Source organism: Cheilinus undulatus, linkage group 3 (assembly GCF_018320785.1).
Source record: "Cheilinus undulatus linkage group 3, ASM1832078v1, whole genome shotgun sequence".
NCBI classification, from domain to species: Eukaryota; Metazoa; Chordata; class Actinopteri; order Labriformes; family Labridae; genus Cheilinus; species Cheilinus undulatus.
Genome location: NC_054867.1, coordinates 49,334,506 through 49,352,506, shown reverse-complemented (window position 1 = coordinate 49,352,506; position 18,001 = coordinate 49,334,506). Strand labels below are relative to the sequence as shown.

At 39.3% G+C, this 18,001-nt stretch overlaps 1 protein-coding gene across 2 annotated transcripts in view; it reads left to right on the top strand.

Annotated features, from left to right (window-relative positions):
• draxina (dorsal inhibitory axon guidance protein a) overlaps positions 1-10,383 on the top strand; it is a 58,554-nt gene extending 48,171 nt beyond the window's left edge. For both annotated transcript variants that reach the window (XM_041783391.1, XM_041783390.1), the window contains exons 4-7: positions 4,896-5,016; positions 6,662-6,754; positions 7,929-8,018; positions 9,639-10,383. In XM_041783391.1, the coding sequence (XP_041639325.1) occupies positions 4,896-5,016; positions 6,662-6,754; positions 7,929-8,018; positions 9,639-9,751 (417 nt within the window). In that variant the 3' untranslated portion in view covers positions 9,752-10,383. The remainder of the gene's footprint in view (positions 1-4,895; positions 5,017-6,661; positions 6,755-7,928; positions 8,019-9,638) is intronic.
• The last annotated feature ends 7,618 nt before the right edge of the window (positions 10,384-18,001 follow it).

Below are 18,001 nucleotides of genomic sequence, written 5' to 3'. Positions count from 1 at the left end.
CAAAAAGTGGGTGAAAACTGGCAAAAAGAAATGGTAAACATGGGTGTAAATGGGCAAAAAATCGGAGGGGGCAATAATGGGTTGAAACTGGCAAAAATTGACAAAAGCCGCTAAAACAGCTTTGAAAAGGCAAAACAGTGGCTTAAATGTGCAAAAGTGACATAATTTGGAAAAGAAATTGCAGAAGGAAATGAAATAAATGAGCATAAGGTGGTGAAACACTGGCAAAAATGGGCAAAATGTGGCTAAATTGGGTGAAAAGTGGCAAAATAGTTGCAAAACAGTGTCGTTAAAAGGGCATAAAATAACAAAATTGCATATGTGGCAAAAATGGACAAAAATCAACAAAAACAGGTTTGAAATGGCAAAGCAGTGGAAGGAGTGTGTAAAAAGTGACTTAATTTGAAAAAAATTGTAGAATGAAGTGAAATAAATGAGCATTAAGGTGGCGAAACACCGGCACAATGGGAAAAGTTGCTAACATGGACAAAGTGTAACAAAAATGGGCAAAATTGGGTAAAGAACGAAATTGGGTTTAATGTGGCAAAAATTGACAAAAATCAGCAAAAACAGCTTTGAAAAGGCAAAACAGTGGCAAGAATGTGCAAAGTGACATAATTTGGAAATGAATTGCAGAAGGAAATGAAATAAATAAGCATAAGGTGGCAAAACACTGGTAAAAAAATGCAAAAAGTGGCAAAATTGGGTGAAAAGTGGCAAAATAGTTGCAAAAAAAGTGTTGTTAAAGGGCATAAAACAACAAAATTGCGTATGTTGCAAAAATGGACAAAAATTGACGAAAAAAGGTTTGAAAATGGCAAAACAGCGGCAAGAATGTGTAAAAAGTGACGTAATTTGAAAAAAAATTGTAGAATGAAATGAAATAAACAAGCATAAGATGGCAAAACAGTGGCAAAAATGGGCAAAAAGTGGTTAAACATGGTGAAAAGTGGCAAAATAGTTGCAAAAAAGTGTGGTTAAAGGGCATTAAACAACTTAATTGGGTAAAATGTTGCAGAAAAGGACAAAAAAACAGCAAAAATAGGTTTAAAGCGGCAATAAAGTTGCAAAACAGGGTCAAACTTGACACAACACCTATCTCATGTAGGAGGCTGGTTCTCATTGAAATATGACCGTGGATAAATGTCGTTGATTACTGATACAACCACTGCTTTCCCCTCTCTGGTGATAGAAACCTTTTAAAAGTACTTTAAATCAGAAAAGATCAAAAACCCTTAAAACTGTCTTCAGATTTGCGTCCTCTGTCTGAGGCTGTAGAAGACGTCATGGTGGGTGTTTGACTGTGTCTGAGGTCTTACTGTTTGGTGTTTGCAGACTGAAACTGACTGTTTAATATTCTGTTACATGAAGTCTGAGTCCCCTAGTCTGTGCACGTCTTTGAAACAGCAGCAGTCAAATATTATCGGACCACAGGAGAAAAACCTGATAACCTTTCTCGATCCCAGCTGCAGTGGCACCAGCATGAGGCGAGGCTTCTTAATTAACGTTCGATCTTCTCCTGATGGTTTAATGAGCAGCCGAGCACATGTAGGTAGACCCCCACAATTAATCTAATTGATATTTCCATACGGGCGTATTTTCCTCAGGGTGAGAGGAAACAAGTATGGATCTGTTCTCATGAAGACGCTGGTTGTTATTTTTTGATCGATGGCTTTCCTCAGGAGACGTTTGAGGGTCCTGCTGACTTAATTATACCGTCTCATGTTTTTATTCGGGAGGAAAATGATAACAGTAACATTTTATGGCTTTTATCATGGCTGAACAGCACACCATGGAGATGGTTTATAGCAATGTCATCAAACACTCATCTGAATTAGTTTTTATTGGTGTAGAATAACAGGATTTTATTGTATCACACACATACTTCATATGAATTTATGGATTTGTCCACAGGTCCCCGAGCGCTGATTTCAGTTATCAAAGGAGAAAAACAAAATGGTTCATTATGTTTTTATTTTCCTGCAAATTCAATTTTAAATGGAAATAAACAACAGCAACAGTTTATAAGAACAAACACAAATATAAAAACACAATGAGTGTGAATGAGCCAAACTAAACCAACTCTAAGGAGATTTTTATTCAGATTAAACCGTGTAAATGTCGCTGTAGATTTTCTGTAGAGAAACAACCAAACAGGAACAACATATATGTGTTGTTTGCAGTTCTCCACCTCAGAAATCAAATCGTGTGAACTAAATATGAAGGAAGGATAACTTTCCAAATGTCTGCTAGGAATTATATACCAGTAAAAAGTCATTTTAATATTTTGTCTCCAAGCTCCCTGTCAAAATGTACAGAGGATTACGGCCACTGGAAAAAAAAAAAAAAAAAAAAAAAAAAAAAAACTTTGAGACACAATTTTTTTTTTTTTTTACTTTCTGGCTATTTTCTCAGAATTCTGACTTTTCTCACAAGTTAAAAAAAAACTGCTTTTCAATTTTTTGTTCACTGGCCCTCTTCCATAAAAATGAGACACCTTGTGTGATGAAAACTTTGTTTTGTAATCATAATGTCAGAATGTTTGCACAGGAGGACTGAGAGAGTTAGTCTCTTCCTAAAACAATAAAAGACTCTTAGATTATTATGAAATGATCTTGTTTTGCCCTTTTCTCCTCTTTGTTAATAGTCACAAAAAACAAAATACAACTTTTCAGGTTTTTCTAGCTAAAAATATGCGCCCCTGGCCTGTCCATAATCCCCCCAAAGAATCAGAAAAATCCCACCCTTTCTCCACCTTTCAGAAAATGTGTGCTGAAACAAGCTGTTCTAAGATTTTCCCCTCATGATATCATGCTGGGAGTTAGCACCGCCCCCAGGTTCAGTTGGCCCTCCCTGCTTGGAAGAAAATTCCGCCTTCCTCTTTTGATCAGGAGATGTGGGCGGGGTCAGGGGCGGAGGATCAGTCCTCTAAACATTCAAGTCTATTACTCTGGAAGATAAACTTCCTAGTTGGTGGCCACGTATTTGAATTTGACAAATCCAGGATTAGTAACACATCTACAGTCATGGTGCTTTAGAGCAGTGATTCTCAACATGGGGGTTAGGACCCCCTTGGGGGTCGCAAAGGCACTTAGAGGTAGTTGCTGGAGTCATTAAAAACTTGAAGGATATTTTTCTCACTGAATTTTGTTACAATTTGCCACTTTTCATCTATTTTTTCACAATTTAGACCCATTTTTACCTCTTTAACCCACTTTTTTCCCCAATTTTGACACATTTTTGCCACTCTAAACCCATTTTTATCAATATTAAACCCTTTCTACCACTTTTTCTGCCTGTGTTTGCCACCGTCCACCTATTGTGCCTCTGTTGACTCATTATTAACCCCTTTTTGCACACACATTTGCACCACATTTGATGCCCATTTCTGCCAGTTTCTTGCCTATTTTTCTGCCTCAGCTAATCAGTTTTTTTTTTCAGTTTTAACCACGTTTTCAAACTTTTAAATCCAATTTCGTCAAATGTTCATTTTTGCCACTTTAAAACAATTTCTAGCACATTTTAATCCCCTTTTACCACTTTCACCCATTTTTGCCATTTTTTGGCTCTTTTATCTAATTTGTGCCACTTCTAACCCATGTCTACTGCTTTTAAAGTCCCATATCACCACTTTTTTTAAACCATTTTTAACCTTTTATATTTTGTTTTTAAGAAAAGGGATTTATATTTGTAAGAAGGCTATAAACTATGGCACAAATGACTTAAAAATATATTTGATGCTTTGATAAGAGGGGTTATTATTCAGGTTAAATATAAATATTATTCAGGTTAAATATAAATATTGCAGCTAAACTTAACAGTGGTTTATGATTTTGCTGACCTCCATGAGCCCCAGAAACTTCTCCCCTCCTATCCCCTTTTAAGGCGGCCTTGTCTGCACATGACTATTCTTGAATGTGCATGGCTGTGTTCAGCCACCTTCAGGTACAGTGGGGGTCCCAGGTCTCTGGCACCTTTATTTTGGGGGTTGCAGACCAAAAAAGGTTTAGAAGCCTTGCAGTAGAGAGAGTTGTAGAGAGAATATTGTACAAAGATAAGTTATGCTGCTCATACAGCCGCTATCAATATTAGCAGATGGCTTTACTAAAGACAGTCTAAACATTTTGCAGGACAAATCTCTCACATAGATGCAGGAATAATTGAATCTCTCCTGCAGGCTGCATCAGCCTCACTGTTTCCCAATAAAGCCTGCGGTTGTGTGTAATGAGCTGTGTGTTTCAATCTATATCTCTGTATGTTGTATTTGTATAAGCAATAATAATGTTTGACAAACTATATTTGTATTCCGGAGTGAGCGCAGCCAGGCTCTCTGTTACCAATCGATTGGTTTTTAAAGCTCTGCTCTGTCTCTGCTCTCTGTGTGCGAGCGTTTTATGAATCAATGAGGCATTACTGCTGCTCGTCTCCACACCAGGCCGATGCGTTTCATTAAGAACACCCTGATCGTGTTTACCTGCAACTCTGATAGTCAACAAATCAAAGCTGAGTCATCTAACGCTGCCGTGGTTTAATTACCCTAACTGAACATTAATCTGAAGAGACAGGATTGATCTCTCAGATAGATTCTCTGCTGCTCCTTGGTGCTGGATTCTGTCAGATTTAGGATTACTTTTAAGACACATCTTCATATTCTGATCACATTTGTGGTTAAAAAGATAAATAAAGGCGATAGGCAGAGCTTTAACAGCATACTGAGACTAATTCTAGCAGAATTAGGTGTTTACAGATCGATGTATCAGCAGGTTTGAGCTTTGATATCTGGATTTATTATGTAGAATATAAATCAAACCATAATGCAAATGCTCCTGCTGAGGTATACATTAAACAAGGTTTGAATATACAGCACTGCTTCAAGTTTGTTTTATGTCTCTCAGAGGTCTGGACGAGGAAAAGGACAAGGAGAGGTGATGCCAACGTTGGACATGGCGCTCTTTGATTGGACAGACTACGAGGACATGAAGCCTGCAGACACCTGGCCGTCATCCAGGAAGAAAGGTTTGTATTCAGCCGAAATTGCAGCTAGGTGGTCTGAAAAGTATCAGGATCTGAGACAGATCTGCTGTTGTAGTGGATAAATTCTGTGGCAATGAAACAAAAACTCTAAACTCAGATTCGCCCACTCAGAAAACAGTCATCAGATAGCTGATCGTTCCATCGTTTCGATTGTTCCTGCAGTTAGTCCGTCAGCCTGCAGCCATATTGTCTGTTTGCAAGTACTGAAAGCATCTGGGCTGTGACAACCAATGGCAGGCTGTTTTGTTGTCATGCCATGCTTTGCTGAGCAGCACATGTGCACAGAGTTAGAAACTGTAAATCACAGCCTGATTGACTCATAGTAAAGAGTAATAGACACATAAAGGCTTTAAGTTGTCCCTCAGAGTCACTGCACTTTAAAGAATGACTCAAATTACCAAAAGCCCAAAGACTTTTTGTAAAAATGCAAATATTCTGGTGATTGTTTTTTGTCACAGAATTATTATTTTTTAATTCCTAAGTCCCAAAGAAATGACAGAACAACATTTTGTGCAAAAGAACCCCATTAGTCATTAATGTTTACTGTGTTAAAAATAAATATCTTTGAGTTTTATTTCTGGTTGTTTTTTTTTTCTTTTGTCTTTATAGTCCCAAAACTTTTATAACATTGCTGCATATTCTTAAAGCCCAGCCTGTCCTAAAGAAAAGGATGTTTTGAGCTTGACCGTCCACCACTGGGTTGATGTGTTACAAACTTTTTAAGACAAAAAGTCCTGGTGAGACACAATGGTAAAGAAAAATAGCTTACAGCTCAGAGGGTTTATTAATGATGCTTTAAACTTGGATAAATTTGATATCTGCTACAGTAATGTTTATAAGATCTTTATAGCAAAAGCACTCTGACTATCCAAAGTATTTTATATCCTACATCTTAAAGTTATAGGAAACTAAGCAAAACAATTAAAGCATGACTATCAGTCTGATAAACAGAGGTACCTGCTGTAAGTCTTGAGGGATTTTAAGCCAACAAACAGAATTCTGTTGCTCTCAGATAATATAATTCCCTTTTTGTGTGCAAACTCAACAAATCTGCTTCAGCTTTGAAGTATTTATTGATGGTAATAGGTATCAGCAGAAGTCACCACTCTTGTAGAAAGCAAAATAAAGTTTTAAATGAAGGGAACACACCCCAAAAAAAAAACAACCCATGGGCTGCTGTCTTAACTAAAGGGCTTAAAAACAAAGCTGTTCTAGGGACAGATGTTGCAAATTCGCATGCACTATAAACACTAATATACTTACATGGGATGGCTGATATCAGTTTTCTTTGTGTACTGTATCTGTTCCTATCAAAATAATATATACAAATAATTAATTGCATTGTTTATTTTGTCCCAACAATAAGAGGGGATTATGTTTCTACCTTTTAAAAGCTTTGATATTTCTGGTTATTTTGAGATTTTCACTCAAAAATTAAAACCACCCTGTATCTAAAATCCCGCGATGTGTTTGAACCTTTTTCTCGTACAAATGTCTCCACCAGAAAATAACAAATGGGCAGAATTTCGTTGGTCCTTGACAAATCAATCGATCTGTTTGCCAGAGGCTGTGTATTGATCAGAAGTCTTTTGGATCAAAGTGTGTTTCTTTCCACTTTGTTCTGCAGATAAGAGACGGAGTAAGAACCTCAGCAATGGAAATGTGACTGTGGATGCCGATGCCATCGAGCCGTGTGACCATCACCTGGACTGTCTGCCAGGTCAGTGCTTACCGCATTTATCGATCTGAAACCACCGTGCAGTTCCGTCTGCAACACTGGATGAAATATCTAAGTCATTTCATTTGTTATGGACAGAAAAGCTGTAATACATGACTGTGGTTTTATTTCAGCCTCAGTGATGCTGTTTCAAATGCTCAAAACTTGATTTCAAACTGGAAGTTCAGAGAATTATGAGCATTATTAATCAATCAGTCAAGCTTATTTATACAGCACCCAAAGAGTTTTTAGAGTCTAATGAAGCTCAGCGTCATCTAGGATTTGGTAGACATAAGCTCAGCTGTGATCAGATAACGGCCAGCTGATTCCAAGCTCTCACAGCCAATCACAGCTCTTTATCTCAACACAGCGACCCATTTAAATATGACGCACTTCTTACTAATCCCTGCTTACATTAATGCTGATGCACCACACTGCTGCTGGCAAAACTTCACCTCCTCCACCCCAGCCTCCTCCTTTATAGCATAAAGCTTGTTGCACCCTCACACTGAGATTCATGCTATGTATTAACTGCTTTAGAACTAATTTTATTGTTTTCAGTATGTATTGTCATTGATAAATATATCCATATGGAGGTATCTAGCCATGTGCTCCCTGGAATGTCAAAGAATGCTGTTTGACTGACCCAGAGAGCATCTGTTGAGCAAAGTCTTCTACACTAAGTAAAACTGTAGATACATTTTGCAGGTAAATGGTTAAATGTAAATAAAGAGTGTTCCTGACTGAAGTAAAGTAATTCAAATTAAAAATTTTGTCAGAAACATTATATACAGGTTCAGTGACCCTTATGATTCGTCTACAGTACTGTGCACATTGTAGGCATGTAAGGCATTAAGAATTCATCACGGGGTCAAATGTGTCACAACCCTGGGCTGAGGGGTCAGGGTCAAGCCTTACACATGTCAACAAACATATGTTTGCGGCAGATTATTTCCCCATCACCCCCAGTCCCTGCAAGGACATCCAGAAAACTACTGGGGTTGAGTCAATCCTTTTTCCCACCCGATGGGGCCCCCAGGCGGGCTTACTCGCCACATCTACACCTTACTCCAGCCTCAATTTTTGGCCAAAACATGACTAAAATCTCTGTACAGCACTGCATATGATATTATTGTATGTTTTTGGTTGTTAAAATGAATTGATTTGTTTCTTCAAGGTTCTTGTTGTGACCTGAGACAACATGAGTGTAAACCTCACAACAGAGGCCTCAACAACAAATGTTACGATGACTGCATGTGTGAGGAAGGTGAGTGTGGAAAGCAACTGTCAACAGTTCAGGGCCACACATGGGGGTGGGGGGGGGATAAAGGGGAGAGCTTTCCAGGGCCCAGTCACATAAGGGTCCCATGGAAGTCTGCAGAATCAGGATCCATTGTCAGTCTAAGCTGTGATAACTGTAATATTCAAATGTTTTCACCATTATAACTACCACTCTTATCAATGCAACAAATTATGTTATTGTTTATTTGTTTATTTATTTATTTGAATATATAGCGTTCTTCAAAATTTCATCCCCTTTTTCTTAAAACAGAATAAAAGTGGGTTTAAGTGGCAAAAATGTGTTAACAGAGGCAAAATGGGCAGAAAATGTAGTGGAAAAGTGGCCAAATTGGCTTAAATTCCCTGAATAAACATAAAAGATGGTGAAATATGATTAAACTGGAAAAAAATGGTTTATTTAATGCAACAATGGGTTTAAATGGCCAAAAATTGGTTAAAAATGGAAAAAGAGGTAACAGAGACAAAACCATAGTCAGACAGTGGCAAAAAAATGGGTGAACAGAGGTGAAAATGGGTCAAAAGTGGCAAAACAGCAGAAAAATCGATGAAAAGTGGATAAAAATTGGAAAAAATGAGCCTAAGCAAGCAAAAATTGGTTAAAGTCTGAAAACAAGTAGGCAGGAAGCAGCAAAATAGAGTTAACAGTGGTAAAAATGGGTAAAAATGGGCAAAAATGGCAGAAAAAGTGGTTAAAATGTATCAAAAATGGATTTCATGTGACATGGGTGGGAAAAAGTATGATGAATAGGGGCTAAAATGTGCCAAAAACTGGTCAAAAGAGGCAAATTGGCTGAAAAATGCACAAAAGATATTCAAAGTGTCAAATAAAAGTTGCAAAAATGGGCTGAAAAAACAGTTAAAAGACATTAAAAAAGTGGCACAAGGGGCGCACAGATAGCCGAGTAGTCTAAGGCGGTACCCATGTATGTGGGTGGCTTGGGCTTAAATCTGGCCTGTGGCCCTTTACCACATGTCTCTCCCCATTTTTTCTCCCATTTCCGACTCTGTCTACTGTCCTCCTGTATGTAATAAAGAGATGAAAAGCCCAAAAATAAATCTTAAAAGAAAAGTGGCACAAATTAATCCCTTCATCATCAGATACAAGCTTGAAACTTTTCAGATTGTTAACAAACTCCAAACTATCATCCAGGATAGCGAGCACAAATGCAACTGATCCAACACGTATACGTGAAGCTGTTGCAAATATCAATGCCTAACATCTGTCTCAGATTGCTGGAGCTGCAACAGGCATAATTTTAAGACACAGGAACATGTTTAGGTGATAAAAATGTCTTGTGTAATGTTTTGCTTGATGCTGAAATATTGACATTATAGATTATGTGTGTGGCTGATGAAGATATCTCTACAGAATTGGCTCGGATGGGTTCACTGTTGCATGGAGCATTTTCATAATCAATGTTTACAAGCTTATCTCCTGTGGTGCTGCAGATTCAGCTGTGTCTGCGATATGAATGTAAAGATGCTGCTCGTAAAGCTTTATGAATATGTTCACCCTTACTTACTGTACCTCACAATAAATAGCCTGTTTGATTAGTTGGATAACAGGTTTCTGATGATCTTTCAGGGTTGCGATGCTACGCCAAATTCCATCGGAAGCGGCGCGTAACCAGGCGGAGGGGTCGCTGCGTGGTGCCAGAGTCAGTCAGCAGTGATCAGGGAGGCTTCATCACTATCTGAGGAAGAGGAGGAGAAGGAGGAACAGGAAAAACAAACCCCTGACAAAGTAAATAGTACAGCCAAGGCTTCATGTGACTCCTGCTGAAGGTTATGACCTGAATTTTAAAGCATTGATGTCATTATTCAGATAGACATTTGACATGAATGGATAGACCTCCAGTCCATGAAACCATAATCTCTAAGTTCAATTAATCAGTTTTAAATCTTTTTTTACTTGAGCATCAAATACAGCACATTACCATGTTTTTAGACAGAAACATAAAGGGGTATTTTCAATTGCCATGAGTTACTAAAAAGCCACTAAAAGAGGAAACTTGTCAGATTTTGCTCAAGTGTTCAAGTTTTCTTACATCCGATTGTCTCTGTCCTTTTTTGAGTCAAACAATGTTTACAGTCATCTTTAGGAGAATGTTTCTGTTCTTGGATCCCCAAAAGGGACATTTGATTGCTTCAGGATCTTTTTTTAAGGAAGCTTAAAGAGGAACAATAAATTTGCTCTCTGTAAACTTGATTTTAAATTTGATTTGAGGCCAGTCTGCTTTTGTAAATGTCAGTGTTACTGATCTTACTTTTTGTCTCTGCTTCTCCTCAAATGTACTTTAAGAGTAGAATGATAAAGATGCTTGTTGACATTTTTTTCCATGTCTTATTGAAATGTTTTATTTATACTGTACTCAGATATGTTCGTCTATATCTGTTGTGTTTTTCTGTATTATTTGTTTTCTTGATTAAAACTTACTAGTATAAACACTTCTGGTGTAAACTTGCCTAAGTAAGATTATTCATTTAAGGAATCCTGTTTTAATCCTGTTTTTTTCCCCAAAAGCAACATTCAAATTTGGTGCAAAATAAATTTGCACATAAAGACGGATTATTCTGTTGCAATACAGAAAGCACAACCCGACATTTATCTCTGTAGACTTAATGCACATTTGGACAGATAATAGGGTTGGGTATTGTTTGGGTTTATCCAATAACACTTCTGAATTAACACGTTTAACCCTTTTTTATAAATACATATTCTGATTTTTTATATGCCTGCAACAAGCTCTAAAAGCTAGACTGGACTTCATGCTGGCCAGTCTAGGTTTTATCGTGAAGCCATGCTGTTGCGACTCAGAATGTGTCGAGGAAACTCGACAGGTGGTGAACAAGCTTAATACCGAGAAAGCACTAGGTGTATGCTGGATCCAGGTGGTGAAACCTCCCTCCTGTGGTTGCATGCTCTCATCAGCTCCATATGGAGAACAGGCGTCATCCCTACTGGAAGAGGGGCATTGTTGTTCCAGTCTGGAAAGGAAAGGGTGATGTTCAGGTGTAAAAACTACAGAGGTATTACACTTGTCTCAGTGCCAGGTAAGGTTCTTGCACTGATACTGCTAAACAGGATCCACTGCTCCAGCACCAGCAGCCTGAACAGTCGGGCTGCAGCTGATGTTGACTTCCAGAAGGCGTTAAACTCAGTGAGTAGAGATGCCCTCTGGGGGGTTTTGAAGCCTTGTGGTATCCCACTTTTGCTTGTCCACCTGATGTCTACTCTATATTCTGGTCCAGAGAGTGCTGTAAAGTGTGGTGGCTGCACCTCTGACTCTTCCAGTTGACTCTAGGGTGAGACAGGGGAATGTCTTACCTTCAAATTCCACATACAGCGACTGCACCATGAACCGCTGACGAATCCCATACTGCAGAGCACATTTTTTCCTCTTTAGTCTATCAGAGCATTTCCACAGCCGGCGCTCCAGACCGGCAGCGGGGCGTGCCTGGACCGACACTTTGCTCCGCTTCATTTGAGACACGCTGCAGGTCTATTTTCAGCACCTGCCGCTGCCAAACCAAGTCAATACCCGTGGATCAGAAATTTCCAGAGGAGGAAGTTTCAAGCGTAGAATATCCAGTTCTTTTAAAATATAACACAATGCACGGACTCCTGATCGTAAATCATCATTTTATCAACATTACATCTCATCCTGCAGCGAGAGCAAAGGGTCACCGAGAGGTCAGTGGGTCACAGAGCTACAACGGTGCCACTGACCAGGAAAAGTTCATTTTGAGGGCATTTAGCCAAAGAATTTTACATAAAACCACACATCCTTTAAGCAAACATTAACCTTTTAACTTCCTAATGTACTCACCCAATGGCAGAAGCAATAATATCATGGACTCATACCGGAAAGGATGATAAATTATCCCCAAAAGGTAAAATAGTCCACTGTTGACATACTATTCCTGCTTAAACTCACAGTTCTCCCGTGACCTTTTCCTGCTGATCAGGGCTGCGCGCCACAGCGCAGGGCTTTAGACTCGCTTCCAGTGGGCTCGGCATCAGTCGGACCAAACCCATGGTGCTTCGGGGCGTGGCACAGTCGTCCTATGTGGAAATTGCAGGTAAGCCCCTATGTGCTTCTGTACCTGTATGGACTAAATAATAGGGTGGGTAACAGAGGCAGTGAACTGTGGCGTGCCATTTGGTGATATCCAATCACTTTTTCACTAGACTTTATCGGGTTCTCGACATCATAATACAGTATGATGCAGTGCAGTACAATGCAAACATAATGGAATTTGCTGATGAGGCTGTGAACCTCAGGGAGTCTCCTGAGCCAAATCATTTGGGGGGTGCCTGAGGCAAGCTGCCAGACTCTATCCTTGTCATATATCTTGAAAAGTCCAAATCCACAATGTTTGTGCCAAATCGAGTACTCTTCGGACAAATCATGATCATTCGAGGAAAACAAGGTGGTAGCTATGGGCGGTGTCTAGTTATACTCGATGAAATCTGTGATACTCCCTCTGATGCAGTGATTATCTCAGATATAGCTTGAGTGTAGCATAAATTTACCAGAACTCAACTGTGTTTCTGTATGACATAAAGAATAAAAACAACATTAAAAACACTGTATGATGAGAATGTTGATTTCTTTCTTCTGGTGACCTGCTTCTGCATACGTTGTTGAAAGTTATAGGGGGAAGCGTTAGTTATGGGAGTTGGTATTTATAATGACTAATAGACAGTCGTTTATTGTCATTACATTGTAAAAACACAACAAAATTAAATTTGGAAGTCTCCTCTGTAGCAGCAAACACAGTGGTTCAAGCGGTGTTTAGAGACCCACAGTCTAACGTTGTCCATCTTGCTGGCGAGGGAGTGGACACCGTGAGAAAGATGCTTGGTACGGCAGGGTTGTGTGGGGCTGCTCTTAGCCTAGGCTAGCAGTGTTCTGTGGCAGTTACTGGCAGTTGTTAGCTTTTAAGCTAGCCAGGAGTTGTAGTTGAGACTGAGGTTTTCTTTTTCACCTTTTTTGTTTTTTTCTTGATGGGAATTTTTTCTTTCTCTCAAAGGTGTCCTGGACCATCCGTCTTCTTTGCTTCCACAAGTTTCAACATATGTTGTCAACTTAATTGTGGAGAAACACTACAAGTCCAAGATATAACTCAAGAGTACATATTTCTTGTTACACACTGCTCTGGTTGCCTGGCAACAGTAATGGTGAAAAGATTAGTTTGGATGTTGTCACAGCGGCAGTTTTGCTAGACCTAGATAACAGGTCTAGCAAAATCGCTGGTCTGCTCAGTGATTGAGACAAATAAACGCCCCGGCTATTTTTGGGTATTTTATGGTACTCCGGTTCATACAGATATCCTCTCGTATCCACAGTAGACGGCACATCATCATCACTCGTGTTGAAATTGCTCGTTATCTTTGTTTTAGCTTGATGTGGTGTTATTATTCCTGAAGAAGTCTGCAGACCCACACAGCTGACCAGCGGATGTGTGAACTGTAAACAGTGTGCGGAGGCGGAAGGATACAAAATGGCGAAAGCTGCATTGTAAATTAGTGCCTGACACAGAGGGGTTTTTTTGGGAGAAATGAAGTGCTGCGTACGTTCTCGACACAGTGCGCAGGCGAGCCAACATATTTTCTTGGCCCATTTTTTCGTAAAACTCGTTAATTTACGTGGACAACATCTACAGCCGCTATGCGCCAGCTCTCTTGGAGCTCGTAATTACAACAGGATCAAATTACACGGAAATCACTGGAGGCTAATGCCACTACTATAGCCAAGCACCTCATATGACCCATCTTCAAAAATCCTAAAATATCCCTTTAAAGCTTAAAGGAAAATATGTTTTCACTCTTCTGGTCTGCTTCGGCACGAGTTTGCAATTGTTACAGGTGGGGTTTCTAGGTGTATCCACTGACTGCTGCTGCGGTAGTTATTAGCTTGGATGTACCCGTAGGGAAGCAACAGTTAAACTGGAACTGGACCAGATTTCTTCTTAAACAAGAGCAAAGAGCTACACCAAAAGCTTGTCTCGACAGAGGACATTTTGCAAGTCTCGTGATCCGCCTTGGCATGAATTTCATTCACCAAGAAGTTTCACCTTTAACAATCTACAGCGGTGGTAGCCTGTCAGCTCAAGAGAAGCGCATGCATACATCATTTTGTCCTGTCGCTCTGATTGGCTCATCATTAATGACACAGGCAGAATGTTCCAGTCACCTTCCAAAAATGTTTTTAACTGTCCTGCCCCTCCTAAATGCTTTCTATGTTAGCTTTCCCAGGTGAATGTGAAAAATAAGCATGCAAGGGATATTTGGTTAAAGTTATAAGAAAAAAAAAATCTTCTCTGTGATGCTTCAGAAGAATACAAATCATGACATTTCACATAAGTAGTAATGTCACAGAGATCCACTCCAAACATTTAATCTTTGCTTTATAAATTTGTGTTTCTGAGTCAGTAATCAGACTTAATCTTCCCCTATGTGTTAAAACCAACGCTGAAATCTGAGAAGCTCATTATCTCCCCACCACCCCGGTCTGTGTCAGATCCTTTTAACGCTGAGCTTACGACACATTAGAGCAAGTACAAGCAATAACAGTCAGAGAGAACACACACGGCCTGTGAACATCTATCCGTATCAATATTTGATTAGACGGAGAAAGTGAGACCCATTTTTCTTTCCTAAACCAGCAGCAGCTCAGTCGGACCGCAATTGTGCCATCCTGATTTACGGCTGCAGAATAAAAGCAGAGGTAATGTATTTTTAATACTTAGCCCTGACAGAGCACTCGGGTTGGAGAGCCCCGTTCAAACCTGGACGACAGCCAGCCCAGTGATAGATTACACACGGCCACATCCCGGCAGAGCTGCAGCCTCACATCAGCAGCAACACAAAGGCACTTCCATCTTTCTTAAGGCTTTCCTGGAGTAATTAATTACAAAAGTTGCCTTCTTAACCCAACTTTTCAGGACCTGGGAAGTCAAAAAAGGACAAAGGTAAAACAGCGAGAGCAATTTACATGCAGGAAAAGAAAGCTGCAGGGGGTTCAGCAATCTCTCTGCAGAGATAACAGAAAGAAAAATAATTCAATGGAAAAATGATAGAAATGCTTAAAAAGGAAGTGCTGAAGTTTTTGTTCTGCAGCTAACTCCATACTACCCATTTACACAGGATTTCAGCTGGAAGGATAATAATCTTGGGGGTTGTCTTCCCTTTATATATACTTCTCTATAAATTGGTAATTGGTTGTATTGATAGATTTGTGCCTCTCTTGCAGAAACTAAACATTATTTCTAAGTCTAAAACCAACAGACAAAAACTTCTGTCAGTCCAGAACAGTCCGACAATGGCTGCATTGTCCTTTAATTTGATCAATTTAGAGCCCGGCCTGAGTCAGTCTGTCTGTGCTAACATCCACTTTACTCACCAGAGCAAAGACAAACCTTATTTTTGCTCTGAATCGACCGCTGACTTCTCATCTGTCCGGAGAGTGAGAGGGTTTTGCAGCCGACAGCCTGAAGCAGAGGTAAAACATAGTTCAACGTAAATCTTTAACGTCCGGTTGGAGGAAAAAACTGCTGCTACACTCAGAGTGAGGAAATTTTAGATATGTCTCCATTACAGTATGATGGATTTGCAAAAGTAAAGCTCAACTGCCCTCCATCAGCCTAATTGGCATTCCTATCCTTCACCATCTCAAACAGCATGGGCAAAGGACTGACTTTAATTCAAGACTTTTAAAGTGTTATAAGGTATTTTGCTAAATTTGCTAAATTTGCTAAACGAAGCCAAATCAGAAACTTCTGTAGCACTCACAAGACACTTTACAAAGAGGGCAGGTCTAGACCGTTCTCTCTGATGTGGCCTACTATAATAAGGACCAGCGCTTATCACAGTGGTGAGAAAACCTTTATTAAAGGGCAGGAATCTTGAGCAGAACAAGACTCATGCTGGTGACCATGAGTGACCATAAGTGTCGAAAAATGACATTACATACTTCATTTGTGCATCTTTACTATGTTTGAAAAATAAAAATCAGTGTTAGTGCATTGGTAAATGTGTGAAGAATCTGTTAGCAGGTGGGCGGACTACAGCTCCTGCTGTCATAGAGGGATCACTGGCCTTCAAGTTAGAAGTAAAGCAATAACAGCCCAGAGTTTAAATCCTCTCTAGTTTCAGCCACAGAGCTCTTCTTTTACACTCTTTTGCCATTTGAGAATGAAAAAACACATATCTTATATCTTTTTTTTTTTTTTTTTTTTTTAGGCACAAAACGAGGTGGCATGGCTACTCTGGAGAGTGGGAGGTGATGTTGGACAAGGGTCAATTTTTGTTGACTGAAACTATGACTAAAAATGTTCAATGATACTTTTTTCTCCAAGAATGACTAGACTAAAACTAGCCAAAAATAGATCTATGATGACTAAAATGGATTAAAAATAGGTTCAGTTTTTGACAAGATGCATAAAACTAGACTAAAATGTAATGTAGTTTTCATCCGACATTTTAAATTTGTGTTATTTCTCCACTGTGGGTAAATCTGTCTAAAAACAACGCATCTGTATGTATTCTGCCTCTCAGCTGTAGAAAGCAGGGACCCCACGTTTGGCAGGGTGTAAAGAACACATTACCATGATTTGGTACCAGATTTCGGCAAGAAAATAAAAGCTTGGACTAAAAGTGACTAAAATGTGAAGACTTTTTATGCACTAAAAGTAGACTATAATGTTTTTGATTTTTTGTTGACTTAAACTACAACTATAAAGGGTGGAAATGACTAAAAGGAGACTAAAACTAAAAGATGTTTAGTCTTAAATCTAAGCTGGACTGCTCTTATTAATAGGCCAAAAGGACAGTAACCTTGCAAAGCTCAAGGATTGTCTAGATTCCATATCTGTTACCAGGTCTGAGATATTAACAGACCAATCAGCATTGTTTGAGGAGAACAAGGCGGTACAGGTGTGTACTGCAAGCCAGAAAACAACGAATAGAATAGAACAGAATACTCTTTACTGTCATTGCACAATGTACAACAAAATTTGCTGTGCTACTTTAAAAAACAAGGAGGACACACAAGAAAGAGTAATAAATAAATGGAGCTATAAGCAGATAAGTGGCGCTAAAAAAGGTCTTAAAAAGTCCTTGTGCATTCGATGCAGTCTGCAATACCAAGCAGAAAAGCACTTGGATCTCCAGACCTCCACCATTAGCTCTATCCCCCAATAGTAAAGAATCCTTTAAAAAATTCCTGGATCCAGACGGTGACCTGAATCTCTCCCAAAACCTAATCAGTTCTTCCTTATGCCATTTCTGACATTTCCTGAAAATTTAATGAAAATCCATCCATAACTTTTTGAGTTATGTTGCTAACAAACAAACAAACTAACAAACAAACCCTGCTGATCAAATAACCTCCTTGGCGGAGGATAAAAAAAAACACAGTGATTCAGTGAATAATAATAAATACATAAATAAGTTAATTAAAAGTCACAGTGGCTGCTGTTGCTCAATCAGTTAGCTTAGATGAAGCTGTAGCGGTTGTTTTACCAGAACTGACATTTCTTTATAAAATAAATACAAAGAACAGTGCTGAAATCTTTTCTATACCTAAAAGACGTTTCTGCTCTTCTTCAGACTGACCTTAGTGTGAGTTTGCAGTAATGACAGGCGTGGTTTTGTTGAACTGCAAGCTGTTAAACAATGGCTGCCGCTGGTGAAGTGATTATTTCTTGTTTTTATCAGAACTGGACTGCATTTGTTTATTCAAAGAAAACCAAAGAACTGCACTAAACGATTTCAGGTGGAGATGTTTTTGCTCTCTCTACCAGTGCTGGCATTTTAACAACCCGCTCTAAAATGATGAGTGAACGATGACGACAGCAGCCGGTCGAGCTCACGTTAGAGCCAGGGCTGCAACTCACTACATCATATGTGTTCTTGCTCTGATTGGCCCAAAGTGAATGTGA